This window comes from Schistocerca americana, chromosome 1 (assembly GCF_021461395.2).
Source record: "Schistocerca americana isolate TAMUIC-IGC-003095 chromosome 1, iqSchAmer2.1, whole genome shotgun sequence".
Taxonomy (NCBI): domain Eukaryota; kingdom Metazoa; phylum Arthropoda; class Insecta; order Orthoptera; family Acrididae; genus Schistocerca; species Schistocerca americana.
Window position 1 is genome coordinate 664,014,624 of NC_060119.1, and position 23,377 is coordinate 664,038,000.

A 23,377-nucleotide genomic window follows, 5' to 3' on the forward strand; every position below is an offset into this window, starting at 1 on the left:
TTCTGTCAGAGATAGCAAAGGACTTGGAAGAGCAGTTGAACAGAATGGACAGTGTCTTGAAAGGAGGATATAAGATGAACATCAACAAAAGCAAAACGAGGATCATGGAATGTAGTCGAATTAAGGGAGATGCTGAGGGAATTAGATTAGGAAATGAGACTGTTAAAGTAGTAAAGGAGTTTTGTTATTTGGGGAGCAAAATAACTGATGATGGTCGAAGTAGAGAGGATATAAAATGTAGACTGGCAATGGCAAGGAAAGCGTTTCTGCAGAAGAGAAATTTGTTAACATCAAATATAGATTTAAATGTCAGGAAGTTGTTTCTGAAAGTATTTGTATGGAGTGTAGCCATGTACGGAAGTGAAACATGGACGATAAATAATTTGGACAAGAAGAGAATAGAAGCTTTCGAAATGTGGTGCTACTAAAGAATGCTGAAGATTAGATGGATATATCACATAACTAATGAGGAGGTATTGAATGGAATTGGGGAGAAGAGGAGTTTGTGGCACAACTCGACTAGAAGAAGGGATCGGTTGGTAGGACATTTTCTGAGGCATCAAGGGATCACCAGTTTAGTATTGGAAGGCAGAGTGGAGGGTAAAAATCGTAGAGGGAGACCAAGAGTTGAATGCACTAAGCAGATTCAGAAGGATGTAGGCTGCAGAACGTACTGGGAGATGAAGAAGCTTGCACAGGATAGAGTAGCATGGAGAGCTGCATCAAACCAGTCTCAGGACTGAAGACCACAACAACAACATCACAAACTGTGAAGATCTCTGAACTGATATGAACTCATAGGGCACCTATTACGTAAAAACATTCCACAATCTACACAAGGATTACCTAAAAAGCATCCAAAGAAATTCTGTATTACTGGTTAGTTTCGCACCCATTCTACAACGGAAATGAATATTACAACTGTAATACTAATAAGAAGCCCATTGCTTCTTTTAAATTATCAGTCGTACTATACGTTATCTATTGCTGTAAAGGTCAAATGACAATAAAATAATAATTATTATTATATATTTTCGGTAGCAAATAAATGTCGATGTGTTGAAATATTAGTCGCTCTGGGTAGCTACTCGGTCTTGCGCGCCTTGTCCAGTTCGCGCGGCTCCCCGCGATGGAGGTTCGAGTCCTACCTCAGGCGTGGGTGTGTGTGTTGTTTTTAGGGCAAGTTAGTGTAAGTTAGATTAAGTTGTATGTAAGCTTAGGACCGATGACCTCTGCAGTTTGGTCCCATACCACTTACAACAAAAAATTTTCCAATTCTGAAATATTGTTCCAGTTCTCAGCTCCTTACCTCAGCACTTTACCACACAAATCTGATCAAGAACATACACTATGAAGTTTGCTTTGGTCTTAACAAACTTCAACGTCTTTAGTTCCTCAATTCCGGTACTATAATCCGACTTTTTTTCCACATGACCTGACTTTACCCTTCGGTACCGGGTTAAACGATTTGACATGACGTAATGTTGGAATCATGGAGGTATAAGGATATATACCTCCATGATTGGAATACACTCTGACGTGACGGTTCTGTGATAGCGTCGTGACGTGACATGACGTGATGGCCAGGTGAAGTTGGAGGTTATTACAAAACAGAACAGAAAACGTGATATGTGAAATACATGTCAACTTTCGTACAGTATGTAATTTAACAGAACCAAATAAAAATTAAATCAAATCAAAGTCTTGCACAATTTTGCCTGAACTTGGTATACAAGTTCAAGCATGCAAATGCTTGTACGCTCGCGTAGCTATGTATTATTGTAATTCGGCTAATATTAAGCTTCGTGTACAGCCATTTGACTTGCGCAAGTTTTTCCTAGACATGTTGAAGCATGCTTGAGGAAGCACTCTTGCGCAACTGTGCGTTTCAAGCATGGAGGTACCTCCATGGTTTCAAGGGTGCAGTTATATGTATGAATAAATCACAATAACAACAACAGTGTAAATATCTTTGGAATAATTACCTAAATCATGGAGGTAAGAATACCTCCATGACTTCGACCATAGATACTAACCTATGGTCGAAGCTCCATGACCTAAATGTTGTATCGACAGGTCTGCCAACTTACGTTTGGTAGTGTTTTTAAACTTTCAATGGCTGACGCTGGTGTGACAGATGCGCAGTGGAAAAAACGAGAAAGACCTAAACTTAATAATGATCATGTTTTAAGAAAGCGTTTACCACCACGCTTACCCCGCCGGAAACAGGATATTTATATCACAAACAAATCTAATTACAAGGTAATAGTGGACTGTTCGTTGTTTATGTTTGCAGTTTAAAAGGAGTACACGATTCCTTCCCTTAGGAAAGTCGCTTACGCAATGGACTGTTCTTAACTTGAAAGATACTGTGAAATATTTGAAGTGGCGCTTATTTATCTTTCCTATGAATTCTTAAAATTGTTAAAATTCTGGGCTGTCTGTAACTAGGATTTTAGTTTACACACACACTATACTTATTAGAACTTAGACAATAATTGTAGAAATGCAAGATTTTCATGTTCTGATTAATAGCACTGTATTATAGGGTCAGCTGGCTCGTAGTGAGAAGCTTTTGGAGAGTGGTGAGCCAGAAATTGTAATTCACGGTCTGGGCGCAGCCGTTACCAGAGCTGTCAACCTCGCACTTCAGCTTAAGGAGAAGTTCCTTGGGACGGTTGAACTTTCTGTAAATACCTCAACAGTGGATATCATTGGTAAGACATATATTTCTATCACAGTGACGTAATGGAAACCTGGGATAACAGATTACTTCAAGTGTGGAGAGGAGTTGCTGAATCTCTGTGATTCTGGACGGTCATTTTGCACTGTATTTCACCTGTATGTGCTGTTTCCCGTATGCTTCCAAGAAATAGCAAACATCGGAACTGCAGTTATATTGAAACAAGTTTTGTACAAGGATGTATACAAATTTTAGATGAAGCATGTGATTGTTCAGTCCACTGTACTCCTCTATTGCTCTTTGTCTTTTCACATAAGTATTTTGGTCCTTGTTGATTACCTTTCATAGGTGGCCGTAATAGAATTATTGGTCCTTCTCCCCTGTGGCCCTAAATTCTGCCAGTTTCATTTCTGTAATGAGCACCAGATAATGCACAGTGTAGGCTGACTTCCCTATTTACAGAACAATGTTCACAGTTCTGCTAGAGTACTGACTGTCTATTTAGTGATTCAGAGGATTTGGGGATACACATTGCAGTGGTGGTAGGAATAACAGTTGTAATGTATGTAGCCATTGGCTTAAGTGCACTTACAGTGTAGCAGGCTGTTCCACTGCATGCTGCTTTTGTCAGTTTGTTTATGTCAAGACTGAACTGTAGTGAAGCCCAGGTCCTAGGTTAGGTTGGATTGTGATAATTTGGTGTGGATTGGTGAAAGCTATGAATCTCAACACAAAAAAGTGATTGCCATCATAGATTGATGTATAGCATAGCCTGAGATGTATGTCCATCATCTGTGTTTTGTTTCTCATTTCACAGAAAATTTTGATGATATGGTTAAATTCTAACCTGATAGAATGAAGTGTCAGTAACTTTATATGTAAACAAATGTTGTGACTGGCTGTGGATAATTGACTTGGGATTCATTGCCTTCAATTCCCATCATTCATTGTGCCTACACATAGCAGGTCAGGAGGAGTGTTCAATATGGGTCTTCAGGTTTGGCCAGTGAAGACATATATGGCTGTTAATGGCTTGTGTCAGTCACCTTATGGCACATATCTTCACAGTTTTGTTGTTGTTTGGTAAAACCAATGAATGGGGGGAAAAAAACTGGTTGCAGTGTAAGGTTTGATCTGTAGCTTATTCTGAGGTAGGCTATAGGTTATTGTGAGTTGGTGACATCAATGAATGTGGTAATAAAAAAATAATAGTAATAATAACTGATTGTGCTGACAAACTGACCTGTAACTTTGCCCAAGATCTAGATTATGTTGGAAGGTGACAGTTTGGTTGTGATTTGGTAAGCCAACAAATGTGACCCTTGGGAAGCTGGTTGTGGTGACAGACTGATCTATAGTTTAATCTGTTTGGAAAAAAACACCAATAACATCACATTACAGTTGCCATATTGTTTACCGGGTTTTTCCCATGTCTCTGGTCAAAGCCAAAACCTGTACTGAACATTCCTGTATATGTCAGGTACCAACAGCAACAAGCATCGAAAAAGTCACAGTATACAATAAGTGCACCTTCCCAAGCTGTCACTTGAATACTGCCTTTGTGTAATTTGGTACACACATCTAGTTTGCTTTGCTTATCATTCTCATAATAGCTACATATTTAACCTATTTCTTTGTGATAGAAACAGCTGTGTAAGAAAATAGTTGCCGAAAGGGAAGTCAGTTGTGACTACCTTTAAAACTATGTCATTGACCGAAGGTAAACGAACTTAATTTGTACAAATCCCTTACAAAATGAACAGTTACTGTAGGATATATTTACAAATAAATGTGATTTATAATTTGTGTTAGTAAAGTACCATTGGCTGATTTAAAATTAAATATTCCGTTTAAACCTCGAAAGTATGATGATACTGAAAAGTCCATCAAACATTCAAAGCAAAAGCACAATTAACTAAGTGTTTCTATACCACAGCTCGAAAGAATACTAACATGTGTACTAAAATTGGAAATGCAAGTACTTTTACACTATCATGCAATGTTTCATACTTTTCATGAAGTAAGCGCCATATGAAGTAGTTCCTTAATCTTCTGTAAAAAATAGGAATTGAGAGCCCATCAAAAGGTGCAGTTTCTTTCAAATGTCTGTGTAGTCACACAAGTTATTTGGAGGCTTCATGTGGGGCCACATATTTTGCCTCCATTGAAGAAAGAGCAACGCACTACTGTAATTTACCTTACCACTTAGACCTCCAAAAAAACGTGAGTAGAATACCAATTGTTGTTGATCATCTTGTGCCTTTGTCCTCAGCATGATCAGCATCACTATAATTCACAGTACTACAGTCTTCATTATTCTCAAACTTAGTGCCATCTGCAGTTGTTGATTTCATATATCGGAGTGTTTTTTTGCACAATGCAGTTCTTGCTTATGTGGGTAATGGAACACCTCAGGGAAATAGCTGACAGCTTAGGAAAGAATGCTGGTATGTTTGCCAGGTGGTCACATCAGAGTCATGGAAGAGGCTCTACCTGCAGCTATTGAATGCCCTGGGTGCACTTGGTTGCAAATCATGGCTCGCGTCAGCCCAAATGACCTACCACTTGGATTGTCTGATTTGGTGAAAGCAACTAGCATGACACATGGGATGTAGGCTAAGCTCATTATTTGTAGCGAGTTTGTTACATATGGTGTACACAGAGTCAGTTGCAGTACTCTGGTTTGAAGTACAGTGGAAGGTCTAAAATAGAGGGTCAGACAATTCTGCAACAAAGTTATAGACACAGATTTCTCAACTTCTATCTGGTAGATAATTGTAGTTTCCCTCTCCCCACCCTACCCCCATCCCAAACTCATTAGGTCAGGCATGCATTGCATGTAGGAGATGACTGCTATGTTAACAAAGTCCATGTAGTGTGCACACGGTTTTTTAAAAGAAAGTTAAAGAATCGCCACTCCCTTTGGATCACTGAAGATTAAACTGCAGAAGCATTCATGGTGAAGTCCCACAATTACTATTGTTTATAAAAGGTAATAATGCCTAGGTAGCATTAGAAACAGAAAATTGGTTAAAAGCAGAAGGGAGCGGCAATGGAATCCTAAGTACAGATTGGAATATTTATCATAAGTATAGGTTAGCAAACTATGGCAGCAGAGTATTTATTGCAGTAAAGAAGTCAATAATATCTGTGATATTATTAAGGATTCTGAATGTGAAATAAATTGGATGAATTTAAGCATCAAAGGTGACTGCCGTCTCTAACATGTCGGGCCTGAATTGGCGGTCATGTGTGCGTGGGGTGTGCTTTTTGTGTGTGTGTGTGTGTGTGTGTGTGTGTGTGTGTGTCTTGCTGATGAAGGCTGTGGTTGAAAGCTTTATGTAAGCTTCTTTGGATTGTGCCTGTCTGCAACTTAACATGTCTTCTTTATGGTAAGTGGCAATCTGTCTTTCCTACATTGTTGATATTCCTACCCATAGTTTCCATTATTTGAAAGATGGTTCAAAAATGGTTGTCAGATGCATTTGTAGACTGCTTTGGCCAGTAGCAGTAGTGGCAGAGTAATTTAGAGAGAACTAGGAGAGTTTCATTTCATGAATAATTTTCCTGCCCAAACTTTGGTAACAGGAGGAGACTTCAGATTTCCAGCTATAGAATAGGAGAGTCATGTGATTAAAACTGGTGCCAAAGACAGGTATTCATGGGCATTATCCTAAACGTTGTACTTCAGGCAGATAGTTAGAGAACCAACTCATGAGAGTAATATCTTAAACCACCTCGCAACAAACAGTCCTGAAATTTTCGAATCATTTAAGGTAAAGGGGGCATAAATGATCAAGCTGTGGTAGCATCAGTGATTATGGTTGTTATAAGGACTGTTAAGAACAGTATTCTTATTTAGCAAGGGTGACATGATATAAATAAATTACAGAATATGTTAGTAGTCAACCTCAAATACACAGTGTTGAGGACAAAGATGTGGAACACAGGTGGATAAGATTTAAAAGCATAATTGAATATGCCTTAGACAAAGCAAGGTTCTAAGGGATGAGAAAGATCCACATTGATTTAATAGCCATTTTAGAAAGCTGCTACATAGACACACAAAGATCCATCACAGATTTAAGAGAAGTCAAAAGCCAACCAAAGCAAAACTGAGCATAAGGATAACAATGAGAGGGGCATTCACTGAGCTTGAAAGTAAAATTTTTCAAACTGATTTGAGTGGTTACTGTGAGGAGTTATGTTTTAAGTAAAACCAGTAAGTGTATTGAAATCATCTGTTCAGTAACTCAGTGACTATACTCACACCACAATGTTAGCTGACAAAGAGAACGCTGAAATGCAGAATTTGTTCTTCCGAAAGTATCTTACTATGGAAGATTATATAAGGTCCTTCCTTTCAATCTTCACATGAACTTCAAAATGGCTGATATTAAGATAAGTGATAGAATTGAAAAACAGCTACAGTTGCTTAGTAGTGGAAAGACAGCAGCAGTTTATCATAGGTCGCTGAAGCAATAAAGCATTCCCATCAACTGAAAGATGTGCATACCATTAAAATCAACATGGATTCCACAAACAGAGATCTTGAGGAAACTCGGCGCACTCTGTTCCTCCATAACAACTATAGTGCTGTAGACATCGGCACTCAGGTTGATGCTGTGTCCCTTGGCTTCAGAAAGCCATTTGATACAGTCCTGCCTTGTCATTTTGTCGGGGGGAAAAAAATGAGCTTACGGAGCATTGGACCAGATTTGTGACTGGATTCAAGAGTTCCATGCACATTAAACGCAAATGTTGTTGTTGAGGAGGGGGGGGGGGGGGGTAATTTGGACAAATGTAAAGATAATTTCAGGAGTACCCAAAGGAAGTGTGATGAGACCAGGTAATGGAAATCAGGGAATTTCAAACATATCAGGGAAATTTGGAAAAACAAAAAACTGGAAAAATCTCATTTTTGTCTCAATAGATGAAATGGTTTGTTTACTGAAGTGTCATGCATCATCGCTGGATGGGTGCAACAGAGTAATGTGCAGTTTCCCTACCCCTTCATTACTACCACTTCTCCCCTTCCTACCATCCCCTCAGCTTGCAGTCAGTGCTGCCACCACTTCTTGCTGTTAGCCTAGCAGTTGCTAATGAGAGGCAGGGACTCATGAGGAGTGGTTTGTTTAGACCTGATTCTCAGAGACTAGAGACAGCATGTGGAGGTGGTGGTCATGTGTGCGAGAGTTGTGTCTGAGTGATCCTTTATGGTGAGTTGCTACCTATCCTCATTATTATTGATCCTCAGATTATTTGAACAAGTTATTGGTTGCATGTATTGATCACTGTGGTCTAATTTCATCAACATGCTGTCTGTGACTCGCAAATAGCTGGCCGCACAAGTGGATTGCTCAACAGGCCAAAACTGCAGGCTGTTTTTGCAGTTATCTCTAAACATTTTGGTGCTTCCAAAGTAGTTCATATATTAGAAAGTATGAGCGATAAGAAGAAGAAAGTTATCAGCCACTAGTGGTTTGTATTCTATGTACTCGTATACTTCTTGAAAGAAGCACTACACAATACCTGTGAAATAATAGTTATAACACAGTGGGTGATAACCGACAATAACAAACATAGTAGAACCTACATTTTATTAGCAGAGGCTTATTTTTAGCTGACATTATTTCTGAAATCAGTGAAGGTACTTTAAATCTGTCGTGTGACTTCAAGGAAACACACATTTTTGTCACAGACTGTGTTTCAAAATAACATCAGTGGTCTTAATGGAACACGTGTACCATTTGGTTTGCTTTCTCCATCTGAAAACAGTTCATTACAAAATATGTTGGAGTTAGTACTTAAGAGTTTTGCTCACATCAGGAAACGCCGTCTGCTTGCAAGATTTTTTAAGATGTTTCCGTGTTTGCACTGTTGTTTCTTGTACCTTACCTGCAAAGATGGATTGTCAACTTACGTCTTAACTTACCCTTGAGACCTCAAAATCTGTCTGAGGAAAATGCTAAAACTTGTCTGGCAATCAGGGAATTTATGGGGGGAAACTTGTGGCAACCTTGATTACTGTTCACAATATGTGTAAATGATTTAGAGAATAGTGTCTGAAGCTCCATGAGAATTTTTGCACATGGTACAGTTGAAACAAAATTTTAGTGGTTGGGAGTGGAGGACTGGGCTCTTATTAACTGATGAGGTTGAGCTGAATATCATTTATTGAAATATTTATTTGAGGCAGGTTAAAAAATTTGGAAGGCTACAGTGGAGGTTCCAGTATGGCTGCGAGATCATCAGTTGGGGGGAGATGTCGGGCATCACTGATCACCCAGTAATGTCCACAGACCTGTAACTGAGGTTGGTACACGATACATGGCCCAATTGTATTGTAACCAACTTCTTAATAAGGCAGGCAACACATTATGTGAGATGAATATGGAATGTAATGCCCCCCTCGAGCACGCAGAAGTGCCACAACATGATGTGGCATGGGCTTGACTAATGTCTGAAGTACTGCTGGAGGGAATTGACACCATGAATGCTGCAGGGGCTGTCCATAAATCTGTAAGAGTATGAGGAGTGGAAATCTCTTCTGAACAGCATGTTCCAAGGCATCCCAGAGATGCTCAATAATGCTCTTGTCTGGGGAGTTTGGTTTCCAGCAGAAGTGTGTTCCTGGAGCCACTTTGTAGCATTTATGGACATTTGGGGTCCTGCTGGAATTCCCAAGTCCATCGGAATGCACAGTGGACATGAGTGGATGCAGGTGATCAGACAGGGTGCTTACGTGTGTGTCACCTGTCAGTCATATCTAGATGTATCAGGGGTCCCATATCACTCCAACTGCATGCACCCCACACCATTACAGAGCCTCCACCAGCTTGAACAGTCCCCTGCTGACATGCAGGGTCCATGGGTTTGTGAGGTTGTCTCCATACCTGTACACGTCCATCTGCTTGATACAATTTGAAGTGAGACTCATCCAACCAGACAATACATTTCCAGTCACCAACAGTCCAGTGTCGGTTTTGACGGGCCCAAGCGAGGCGTAAAACTGTATGTTGTGTAGTCAGCAAGGGTACACGAGTTTGCCTTCGACTCCGAAAGCCCATAATGATGATATTTCATTAAATGGTTCACACAGTGACACTTGTTGATGGCCCAGCATTGAAATCTGCAGCAATTTGTGGAAGGGTTGCACTTCTGTCATGTTGAACGATTCTCTCCAGTCACCATTGGTCCAGTTCTTGCAGGATCTCTTTGTGGCTGCAGCAATGTCAGAGATTTGATGTTTTACTGGATTCCTGATATCCACTGTTCACTCGTGATATGGTTGCATGGAAAAATCCTCACTTCATCACTGCCTTGGAGATGCTGTGCCCCATCACTTGTGTGCCAACTATAACACCACGTTCAAACTCACTTAAATCTTGATAACCTGCCATCGTGGCAGCAGTAACTGCTCTAACTACTGTGCCAGACACTTGTTGCCTTATATAGGCGTTACTGACCACAGCACCGTATTCTGCCTTTTCACGTATCTCTGTACCAGTTTCTTTGGTGCTTAAGTGTGTGTCAAGAACGTTCAGAAGTGATATTACAGTTAAAGTTTTATAAATCCTACATATTAATAAAATTTGTAGCTTAAAAACTTTCTGTAATCCATAAACCCTCATTTAATAAAAAAAAATTCAAAGCTGACTCCAGATCTTAACATGTTCAAAAGATTAAATTTTAATCATGCAATGTTAACAAAATTGTATAGCCTTGAAGAAATAAAATAATTTAAAAGACTATCTAAAATCCGCAGATTCTCGTTTCAAAAATGGAATTTCAAAACTGAATCCCAATGTTACCATTACTGAATAGATAGAACTTTAATTACGTGATAGTGCACTCTCATATTTTGATAATTAATGGCACTGTTTGACTTGCCATCTCAACAGGCTTCTGCTGTACAATAATCAAAGGTAATTGAATCCATAGTTATTTAGTTTGCCGTCATGGACAATAACTCATCCATCATAACAAGTTATACCATATAAAAAAAACCAATTAATCCTGATCACCGATCACCATTAGACTAAACATATACAACACGCGACTACTAGTGCCCGCTGCACCACATTAGTTGTATGGCACTACATGCTGAGCTCTCAACACGCCAAAGCATCAGCAGCCCAAGGAATCATCAGCTAAAGTAATTCATTTCTCATGCAGTGCAATTCAAATTACTTAGCACAATTTAAAGTAGATTTATTCCAGCATAACAGCCCATTGATTTTCATAAGTATCACTTACGTTAGGTAACTAATAACTATACTAGATACACTAGATACACATGCTGCTTTCGAGAAAGAATTTTTTCGATTAATGTTGACTTGCCAATATTTGTATCGCCATAAAGGTATAACTGCTTCTTACGAACCTCCGTGGACCGAAAGGCCTTGTTATACCACCGTACAACGCGACCCGCCCAGCCGTTATAATTTAGATGACAGTCACTCAAAGACTTGGCGACCAACCGATTTGCCTGAAAAGAATTGAAATACTTCTCAATAAAACGAATGCGTGACTAGTTGTTAACTAAAAAAGGGTCTGTGTAATCGACCCTAGTAGTTCGGTCAGCCCACCTACGCAACCGAACATTAAAAGACAAACATGAATCATTACAATTAGATATTGAAAGAGAGTCATATTTCGTTATGTAAATTAGTGCTGACTTTCGGCTTCTACAATTCTGAACATCAAATACGCCATTAATACTCCTGAACATAAATTCTATCCCAGATCTAACTTCGTTTAAAAACGTTTTTTCTTTCAGCTTTGTGTAACAATGAAGATGCGTCAAATTACCTTGAGCAAAAGGTTCCTCTGATACACAATACGTTCAGAAGGGATATTACAGTTTTATAAATCCTACATATTAATAAAATTTGTAGCTTAAAAACTTTCTGTAATCCATAAACCCAGTTCCATCTGAGATGTAAACAAAATTCATTCTGACATTTACAATGCCAATGCATCTTCTCTTTACATAACTTCTGTACAAGCCTATATTTAGTTTTACCCTGATCAGGAGACCTCACTACCCGTGAGGCCATTTTCTAGGATGGCCTTTGGCTGTGCGTCTGAGGTATGACTTCTGAGGTTTTCTTATTGAGGCTCTAATAATTATACCACAATGGCCTATAACGCCCTTGTCTAAAATCGAAGTACCTATTAGCACACCTTATACTGTTAGGCATAAAAACTAACTCTCTGTATACGTCCCTAAACTGACGAATTAAGTCATCCAAGTTTGGCTTATAATACCACAATTCTTCTAACACAATAACAGCTGCAGAATAATTTATTTTGTTGCCATAAAATGTAATAGCTAATTCATCAATCCTCTGTTGATTGTTGGGAACTAGAATTTTCAAGAATTTTATTCACCATAGATCATTTTACAATGATATTGGCTTCGTCATACAAGATGTACTAGTACATACAGAATAACAAAATAAACTTCTTTCAATACATTATAAATACATTTGAAGCATGGTAGTGTACCAAATTACAAAGGATAGATTTTAAAAGCTAACGCAACAAGCTATCTTATAATCTAATATAATAAGGTATTTTATTGTTTATAGTATAAACTTTGTAATTACACACGATTAACCACAGCACAAAATAATATGTTTAACTACAGACAACTTTTAAATGCTTATATTCTCCTCAGGCATCTCAAAGAATTCTTTTAAAGTCATAGAATGGATGATCTGACAGCCAGCTGTACCACTTAATTTTAAAAGAATTTGTATCCATAGACTGAACATGAATTGGCAGTTTATTGAACATTTTGAGTGGGTTAACTTTGTGGGAATTTCCTGTTCTCGCTAATCTGTGGCGCGGTATGTCTAAATTACCGTTCGCCCTGGTGTTGTGTTCGTGTATTTCCTTTCTGGCAATAAATTCTGAAATATTATTTTTAATGTAGAGTACAGACACATAGATGTATAAATTTGTAATTGTAAGTATTCTGAGTCTGGAGAAAAGAGGACGACAGTGCTCCCTATGACCTCTTTGACATATTATACGTATGACTTTTTTTTTGTAATTTCAGTATGTTTTTGATGTGAGGGGAGTGCCCCCATATAATAAGACCATATGAAATATGTGACTGGAATAGCCCAAAGTATGTCACCCTGAGGTACTCCAAGCTCACTACCTCCCTTAGTTTCAAGAGAAGATATGCCACCTGAGATATTTTTTCACGTACATGATTGACATGTTCTTCCCAATATAGTTTTGAGTCAATGTGAATACCTAAGAGTTTTACTGACTTATTGCCTACTTCGTTTGATGTTCCCATTAAAAGTTGTTGTGTTTTGTCAGGGTTGCATAGGAGCTTATTGGCTGCAAACCAGTCCAGGGCCTTATCTAGTATTTCTTTTGTTAGGTTATTCAGATCTGAAATGTTCTGATGTGTGGTAAGTAGTGTTGTATCGTCAGCATAACACACAACAAGGTGAGCTATATTTTTAGGTAAATCATTAATAGTGACAATGAAGAAGAAGGGTCCAAGGATAGACCCTTGTGGTACACCTGTGCTGATTTCCATGATGGAAGAATTTAAATTTCTGACTGAAACGAATTGTTTTCGGTTACTTAAATAAGAATTTATCACAGATAAAGTGCTCCCTCTCACCCCATAAAACTCTAGTTTCCCCAGTAGTATGTCAACAGGAATGCAATCGAAAGCTTTGCTTAGGTCACATAATACCAGTGATACCATGTTATTATTTTCAAAAGCTGTTAAGGTTTGGTCAATGATTTCCAAGATGGCCCCTGTTGTGTTCTTCCCCTTTCGAAAGCCAAACTGATTGTTACATAGGATATTGTGTTTTTCAAAGAAGTTGCTTATTTGTGTGTGTATCAGCGCCTCAAATACCTTTGAGAATATTGAAACAATGGAGACTGGTCCGTAGCTTTGGGGGAGATGTTTGTCTCCTTTTTTAAAAACTGGGACTACTTTTGATACCTTGAGTGCATCCGGAAAAACTCCAAATTCTACACATTATATTAAAAATATAAGCTAATGGTTTGGCGATTGAGTGTATTGTCTTTTTAATTATGTTATTTGATAACCAATAACAGTCCATACTTTTAGAACCCGAAAATTTGGATACAGCTTTTATAACATCAGCAGGTGTGACAGCCGTCCATTGAAATGCCAGGTTAACAGGCAGTGGTGTTCCAACAAGGTTCATTGCAGATGAATTTGTTGCTTTGATACTGTTACTTATTTCTTTAACTGAGTTTAAAAAGTACTCGTTTAATTCTTCAGGGTCAAGCAGAGCTGTTTCTGTGTGTTTCGGTGTTTTCTCTTGTTTTATTATTTGCCAGGCTGCCTTGCATTTATTGGGAGCTCTTTCTACATAGTTCTCCACTGCTTGCTTTTTTGCCAGAAGTAGTTTAGCTTTATAGTATTTTTTGCATTTCAGATATGACGTATGAATATTCACACTCTGTTCTGCCCCTTGGTCAGAGGCTTGTTTATGCATCTGGCACAGCATATGCAAGTTTCCTCTAATTTCTACTAGCTCTTGTGTGAACCAGTTCAGACTTTTCTTTTTCATTTCATTTGGATATCTATTTTTTTTACTGGTGAGCAAGAATACCATAAATCTGTGTACTTTTTAAAGAAGTTACCAAAGTTAATTTCAGTTTCCCTTTTTCCAGATTGATAATTATATATAAAGTCCCAATCTGCACTTCCTAATCTATCAACAAACATATTTATGTACTCTTCCTTCTGTCTTCGTACCACTACTACTTTAGATTCTTCAGTTTTAACTGGCTGCCTCTTACCGAGGGTAAAGAGTAGTGGCTCATGATCTGCAAGTCCACTTCCTGCAAGTCTAACTGTAAAATCCTCCCTATGGAAATTCACAATAATATTGTCTATACAGGCATTCTTACGTGTGGCACAGTTATTTGTACAATGGAGGTCTAATGATCTTAGCATATTCAAAAATGTCCTAGCAACAGGTCTCTGTGTGTTTACCATTTCTATGTTGAAATCACCACATATAGCAATTCTCGTTTTACTCTTCAATATTTTTTTAATTATTAATTCGCATTTTTTAATAAACAAATTTACATCACCATCTGGCGACCTATATAGACTAACTACCACTATACTTTCATTCATTAGTTTTACACAACTAAACTCCCCATCTAGCTCTGAGGAGTATGTGGATACGTCAATTCTGGAAAACATTATTCCTTCTTTGACAAAAATTCCCGCCCCACCATTCTTTCTCTGTTTTCTACATATCATGTCTCCCACAACATACCCCTGGGGAATGAACATATTTACTTGTTCTTGTGTTAACCAGTGCTCAGATACACATATAACATCTACATGCTCAGTGTTACATAAATGTTCTAATTCTAAAATTTTATTTCTAATACAACGTATGTTAACTTGTAGAAAAGTAAGTAGTTTGTCTCTGTCTGTATTCCTCTGAGAGCAATTTGACTTTATATTTGAAGTTGTAGGTTCTGTTAATGTCTTTAATCTTGATGCACTGTGATCATGTGTGTTATGATAGTCACATACCTGTTCATCCACTTGATGACTCACTTTGTTAACTGCTTTCGTCTGTGAAACCACTGCTGATCCCACCAAAAATCCTGGTCGGCTGTGGTTTCTTTTTTCGGATTGACTGCCGTACTCCACGTGTTGGTATTCTCATCCCTTGAGCTTGATTTGCTGTTCTTCTTTTTGCAAGTAGGTCTCTCTTCTTATATGGTGCCTTCTTTCCTGCCACCTTATTTGCTGCTTCTTCAAACGTTTGCACTGTCCTCTTGGGTAAGTTTATTGCTTGAGTAATTGTCCTCTCCCCACAAACAGAGTTCACTTTTAAGGATTCTGTTGTTATTTGTGCTGGAGTTGTGTCAATAACAATTTTCACTGATTCTTTATCTGAGACTTCAGTATCCTTCCATTTAAGTTCTATTGCTGTTTTGTACACTTTCCTGTTTGTTTCCACTGATTCATAAATCCTTGTGGCAATTAGTTCTTTACCAGTTGCATTAAGGTGTTGTCCATGTGCTGTATAAAGCTCCTTGTTACTAGGAGTATCAATAAAACAAGTGTTATGGAAGCCTTTCACTGTTTTTTTTAGTTTTCTGTTTGCAGATTGAATTTCTTGGTTTACACAAGACCATTCAGGCAGGTCATGTCTATGTGGTACACCAACTACAATCACTTTTGTATTTGTATTTTGTAATGCTGACAAGGCTTTATGTAGTGAACGAATTGCCAACTTGGTTTCATTCTTTGCCACATTGTTAGCCCCTGCCCAGAAAACTGCAAAATCTTCACTTGTCAACTTATGGAGGTCATTGTATTTTTTTAGTATTCCACTAGTGGGGGCACCTGGTATCACCTTCCCTTCAACATCATATTTATTTGAAGCTAAGTCTAAAATGTTTCTTGCACAGTCTCTGCCATGGCTATCTGAGGCAACGAATATTTTGGGTCTCCTATTCACTGACTGACTCTCAGGAGCAAAGGTTTGCATTTTCATTGCTGCACCCATAGATTGATTTCCTTTTTGAACTGGCGTTCTGTGTTGTGGTATGCACACTGTGTTGTGAATCGTGATTTATGTTGGGTGCATCAAATCTGTAGTTTTTGCACATTTCTATCTTGCCTGATTCTCGCTTCTGTAGTTCGTTTGTTAGCAAACATATAATTGTTTTCGAATACTTAAGTTCCTTTCTTACTATTCTGAGTTCATTCTGTAACTTTTCACACACACACACACACACACACACACACACACACACACACACACACACACACACGTTTTTAACGGGTCTGTTTTGATATCGTCCATATCGTCACCGTCAGTACGAAAACAATCACTGCATTTCCAGCTTTTCCCTCTATTCGTTGAATTTACACACGAGTAATGGAATTTCCTGTTACACTTTACACAACACATGCCTTTTCTTGCTGTTTTGTTACAGGAACACGGTTTATTCCACGCTTCCTCACTTATTTTGTAAATAGAATTCAAATTTTCCGGACTGGTCACGGCCATTGTGCACTAGTTAGTTTCAAAGCACAATATGTCCCTGTTCTTTCAACAGATCGCCGTATTTTTAGTTACTCACCGAGAACAATTACTAATCCACATATACACACCATAAAATGTTTAACTTAAGCTCGTTAAACGATCAAAGTACCTTATTTTGTTCACACATTTATCAGTACACACTATACAGCCATTCCAAAGCACTTCTATGCCAGGCGCAGGTCGTCCGGGTAATTTCGGATATGGTCCCAGTTGGCATAAAAAAACTCCAACGCAGACATTAGCTGTAAACAATAACCTTTATTCAGAAAGTAACAGTACCTTTCCTCTTACAAAATGTCATATAAACTCTCTAGTATTCCTCCTACTATATTTACGCCATGGAACACCTGCAGAACGCTCGGGATTTAGATCAAAAGGACCAATTTTATTAGTACACGCTATACGAACTTTTTCAAGAGCACCTTGATCCTCAAATATTTTCTTGTTAGCCCTTTCATCCAAAGTAAGACGTTCAATCCTAACATTAATTCTATACACGTATTTCACTATATTATTAATTATTACTGAAGCATATTTACTAGAAAAAAACTTGAATTCATCTGTAATATCATAATGCTGAAGTTTTGCAAAGTTCTTGGCTGTTTCGTCATGTTTCTCACTGATGCCCATTTTACCATACTCGAATCTTACACCATCTGTTTGCGTAACCTCTGTACGCCATCTACACATACGACCAAAGTAGGGCCTACTCAGATTCGTCCGTCGGCGTATCCAGTGCCTCGGACATGCAGCGCGAAACTTGCGGTAAATCCTCATCCGACGATATACAAACGATTTCCTCCGGGGTTTCCACATCCGACGTGTCCGACGCATCCAGTTCCTCCTTCAAAGAACGAGAATGTAAAATGAGACAATCAGCATGTACAACATTCAAACGTGAAATCAGTGCTTCGTCACCAATACTAAATTCGTTTGATACAAATATCACCAGGCCACGATGTTTAATAACCATTCCAGGTTTATTTTTTACATTAACAGTAACAGGACGTCCTTCAACAATATGCTTCAACGTAGAAGCATACTGCCGCCACATAGACCATTCAAATTCTTCAAAAACAATTACATTATGTACACGTGCATCATAACCGTCAAATCTGAATTCGGAACAAAAGGGTAGATACACATGCTGCTTTCGAGAAAGAATTTTTTCGATTAATTTTGACTTGCCAATATTTGTATCGCCATAAAGGTATAACTGCTTCTTACGAACCTCCGTGGACCGAAAGGCCTTGTTATACCACCGTGCAACGCGACCCGCCCAGCCATTATAATTTAGATGACACTTGCTCAAAGACTTGACGACCAACCGATTTGCCTGAAAAGAATCGAAATACTTCTCAAAAAAACGAATGCGTGACTAGTTGTTAACTAAAAAAGGGTCTGTGTAACGCCCGAGGCGTTGGATATGCCGACGGATGAATGTGAGTAGGCCCTACTTTGGTCATATGTGTAGATAGCATATAGAGTTTACGCAAACAGATGGTGTAAGATTCGAGTATGGTAAAATGGGCATCAGTGAGAAACATGACGAAACAGCCAAGAACTTTGCAAAACTTCAGCATTATGATATTACAGATGACTTCAAGTTTTTTTCTAATAAATATGCTTCAGTAATAATTAATAAAGTAGTGACATACGTGTATAGAATTAATGTTAGGATTGAACGTCTTACTTTGGATGAAAGGGCTAACAAGAAAATATTTGAGGATCAAGGTGCTCTTGAAAAATTTCGTATAGCGTGTACTAATAAAATTGGTCATTGTTACATAAAGCTGAAAGAAAAAATGTTTTTCAATGAAGTTAGATCTGGGATAGAGTTTATGTTCGGGAGTATCAATGGCGTATTTGATGTTCAGAATTGTAGAAGCCGAAAGTCAGCACTAATTTACATAATGAAATATGACTTTCTTCCAATATATAATTGTAATGATTCATGTTTGTCTTTTAATGTTCGGTTGCGTAGGTGTGCTGACCGAACTACTAGGATCGATTACACAGACCCTTTTTTAGTTAACAGCTGGTCACGCATTCGTTTTATTGAGAAGTATTTCGATTCTTTTCAGGCAAATCGGTTGGTCGTCAAGTCTTTGAGCGAGTGTCATCTAAATTATAATGGCTGGGCGGGTCGCGTTGTACGGTGGTATAACAAGGCCTTTCGGTCCACGGAGGTTCGTAAGAAGCAGTTATACCTTTATGGCGATACAAATATTGGCAAGTCAACATTAATCGAAAAAATTCTTTCTCGAAAGCAGCATGTGTATCTACCCTTTTGTTCCGAATTCGGATTTGGCGGTTATGATGCACATGTACATAATGTAATTGTTTTTGAAGAATTTGAATGGTCTAGGTGGAGACAGTATGCTTCTACGTTGGTCAAAAGGACCAATTTTATTAGTACGCGCTATACGAACTTTTTCAAGAGCACCTTGATCCTCAAATATTTTCTTGTTAGCCCTTTCATCCAAAGTAAGACGTTCAATCCTAACATTAATTCTATACACGTATGTCACTACTTTATTAATTATTACTGAAGCATATTTATTAGAAAAAAACTTGAATTCATCTGTAATATCATAATGCTGAAGTTTTGCAAAGTTCTTGGCTGTTTCGTCATGTTTCTCACTGATGCCCATTTTACCATACTCGAATCTTACACCATCTATTTGCCTGAAAAGAATCGAAATACTTCTCAATAAAACGAATGCGTGACCAGTTGTTAACTAAAAAAGGGTCTGTGTAATCGATCCTAGTAGTTCGGTCAGCCCACCTACGCAAACAAACATTGAAAGACAAACATGAATCATTACAATTAGATATTGGAAGAGAGTCATATTTCGTTATGTAAATTAGTGCTGACTTTCGGCTTCTACAATTCTGAACATCAAATACGCCATTAATACTCCCGAACATAAACTCTATCACAGATCTAACTTCATTTAAAAACATTTTATCTTTCAGCTTTATGTAACAATGAAGATGCGTCAAATTACCTTGAGCAAAAGGTGCCTCTGATACACAATACTCCAAAATAGACCAAACAGACAAAATAGTGTCCACAAAGTGCTGTTTTCCAGACACAGAAGCAGCATCGACTGTAATAAGAAAGCTCTCGCACCTCTTTTTTTATACCCACGCTGATGCAAGGCAGTTGCAGCAACATCTGGCACATGTCCAAGGTATAAAAAGAGGAGTGAGAGCTTTCTTATTAAGTCGATGCTGCTTCTGTGTCTGGAAAACAGCACTTTGTGGACACTATTTTGTCTGTTTGGTCTATTTTGGAGTATTGTGTATCAGAGGAACCTTTTGCTCAAGGTAATTTGACGCATCTTCATTGTTACATAAAGCTGAAAGATAAAATGTTTTTAAATGAAGTTAGATCTGGGATAGAGTTTATGTTCGGGAGTATTAATGGCGTATTTGATGTTCAGAATTGTAGATGATGTTCAGAATTATCATCATAATATCATCTAAACTAAAAATTAAGAGGCAGTTCTATTAAGACACAAGAAAATTTCTTACACTAGTGTTTGTAATTACATGAAGTACAACATTGACTACAAGCATACAAAGGCTGTATACCTTACCACAACTTACAAAATCATCAGTTTTCTGTGCCTGTAGCAAAACCGTAAATAGACTTCCTTGCATTTGTCAGCAGAATGCATCAGGTGTGTAATACTTTCACAGGCACTACTGATGAAGTACAAACCTCCTCTTTTTAATCGCCTGTGTGGAGCCAGAGAAATATATCTCAACAAGAATTCCAAATACAATAAAGTCTTGCATGATCAGCGCAAATGCATAAATTGTCACTATAGAACATCCTTGTAGCAGTCGGCGTAGAGAGGGAGAATTAACAACCCACAGCTTGCTATAGACTCAAGCAAGACAAAAAGGACAACAACAGTACCATACTACAGCACTGGAACGTCTGATGAAGTCATATTTCATGCAAACATTTCACATTAATTAAGACAACACTGACCTTGTTCCATATCCATAGATGGTGCACGTGACCCCCCCCCCCCCCCCCCCCCCACACACACACACACACAAACTCCATAGTTAGCTTGTGACATCTACTGTCCAAATGTTTCCACAGAATTCCAATCCTGCTCACTGCACATGCAATAGCAGCTCTTCACTACAAGATTTTTTTATACAAACCAATACGGTGAACATTTGGTAAAATAGTAAAACAAAGAGCTCATAGTGACTGCAAGGATGGCATAAAATCCAATTACATGCCGCTCATAATATCACCCACAAGAACGTGCTTGCACAAGATGACCACTAACTACGGCAACGATGTTGAACTGCAGTAATTAACAGCAGTTCTGAGGCATAACAGAGACCAATCAAACTCAATTTAAAAGGGGCAGTGTCTATACAGTAAACAGGCTTCTGCATTTTGGATCAATGAACCTGCACACTATTGTAATAAAATCCTTTCAAACTGATAACTCGAGATGTCTTGTGCACGATTCACGGTTGCAGAGCTGCTATTCAATGATGTGGCCATGGACACGAATCAAAAATCCTAGCTCTATTGTGCCTGAGCTGCACAACACTAATTCGGCGATCAAACCAAAAGTTCTAATGGGTACCAAGTTAGAGCGCCAACTGACAGCTTCTCGCCTCCACTATGCACTGCATGTCCACCAGAGAGGGTGTTCACGCTACAGCCTGGAAGCTAGCTAAGGATCAGCACCCCCAAAGTCCGGTGCCAGCAAGTGGACGCATGTATTCACATTGTCAGAATGGTGGACATCCAGCACACTATTATCTATAAGAAGGTGACGTCAGAAGACTGTAGTGAAATGCAGCAAGATCTGCAGTGGTTTTATGAGTTGTGCAGAAACTGGCAGTTTACTAGAACGTAAAAAAAAGTTACATATAATGTATATATGTAGGAGAAGAAATCTGCTACCATACAAATATGCTGTTGGTGACGAATTGATGGAAACAGTAACTATCATAAAATATTTAGGAGTAACCATCTGGAGCGACCTTAAATAAATAAAAAATAGTAGGGAAAGCAGATTGCAGACAGATTTAGAGGAAGAATCTTAAGGAAATGTAACTCATCCATGAAAGAAGTGGCTTACAAAATACTACTTCTGCTAATTCTTCAGTACAGCTTATCAGCCAGAGACTCTTCCCATGATGAATTATTAGATGACATAGACAAAATCCAATGAAGAGTGCACATTTCACCATGGGACCGTTTAGTCAGTGCCAGAGCATTATGGAGGTGCTAAACAAATTCCAGTAGTACGAGAGATACGTTGTGCATTACAGAGAGATTTACAATTAAAATTCGGTGAGAGTATGTTTCTAGAAAAGTTGGACAGCATTTTACTAGTCACACATGCATCTGACAAAATGACCACAGTGAGAAAATTAGAGTTAATATGGAGGTCAACCCACAATCATTTTTCCTGTATGCCCTTTGCAAATGGAACAGGGGAGGGGGTATGAGGTAATGGTATGAAGTGGTTATAACGAATGTGCAGCTACTCGTGGAGGTCCAGTGTGGTCTGTAATTATGGTATGGTAGCAAAACTTCGTAGATATGCTAATGCCTTAATAAGGATATATGCTAATGCACTAATGAGGAACCGATTTATCCTGGAAAATAAATTAGTTACAATTGTGGCCACTAGGTGCAAATCTGCTGCTGTACACTGTTTGTATGATAGTACGACATCCATGCTGTCATTTACCAAGCCATAATGTGAGTGAGTGAACAGTAAGGTTATTGAGGAGAAAGACCGTGCACTGTTAGTGAAACTGTTCTTTGTGAACAACAGCAATTACAGTGCAGCACTGAGAGAGTACTGCTGACTGAAAGGTATGAGGAGAGAGTTAGTGTCATTAAATGGTGTAAAGAAGATGAAGATGAAATTCGAAAACACAGGTGAGCTTGGTGTGGCGCGTGGAAGAGGAAGCCATTCTCTCCCAGTGGAAGTTATTGACAAGGTTGCTATTGCTGTAACTGGCCTTGTAGCATGAGGCCCAGGTAGTGCTAGTGCTTATGCAGTGCCACGAGAATCGTCCATCCCACAGTCAACAGTACAGAAAGTTTTGTGGTCTGTTTTACTCCAGTATCCATGCAAAATCCAGATGTTGCATCAACTGAAACCTCATGATCCCTAGCAATGATCTGAATTTGCTCTTCGGTTTCTGGCTTGGTTCGAAGTTTGTGACATGTGACCAGGCAATATTTTATGGAGTGACAAGGCACATTTTACACTAGAGGATGTGGTGAATACACAGAATTGTCAAATGTAGATTACCGTATTTACTCGAATCTAAGCCGCACTCGAATCTAAGCCGCACCTGAAAAATGAGACTCAAAACCAAGGAAAAAAAATTTTCCCGAATCTAAGCCGCACCTGAAATTTGAGACTTTAAATTCAAGGGGGGGAGAGAAGTTTTAGGCCGCATCTCCAAATCGAAACAAAGTTGGTCCATTGTAATATGAGACAAAATTTAGGTCGAATGAATGACGATACAGCTACAGTAGTTTGGTTTGAGTCGTAATCTTAGCAGTTAAGCTTTACCAGGTAGC

General features: G+C 38.6%; 1 protein-coding gene across 1 annotated transcript in view; it reads left to right on the top strand.

Annotated features, from left to right (window-relative positions):
• Positions 1-1,903: 1,903 nt before the first annotated feature.
• LOC124608359 (ribonuclease P protein subunit p20) overlaps positions 1,904-23,377 on the top strand; it is a 33,936-nt gene continuing 12,462 nt past the window's right edge. Inside the window, exons 1-3 of the mRNA XM_047139979.1 lie at positions 1,904-2,008; positions 2,049-2,262; positions 2,549-2,717. Coding sequence (XP_046995935.1) covers positions 2,062-2,262; positions 2,549-2,717 — 370 coding nt within the window. The 5' untranslated portion in view covers positions 1,904-2,008; positions 2,049-2,061. The remainder of the gene's footprint in view (positions 2,009-2,048; positions 2,263-2,548; positions 2,718-23,377) is intronic.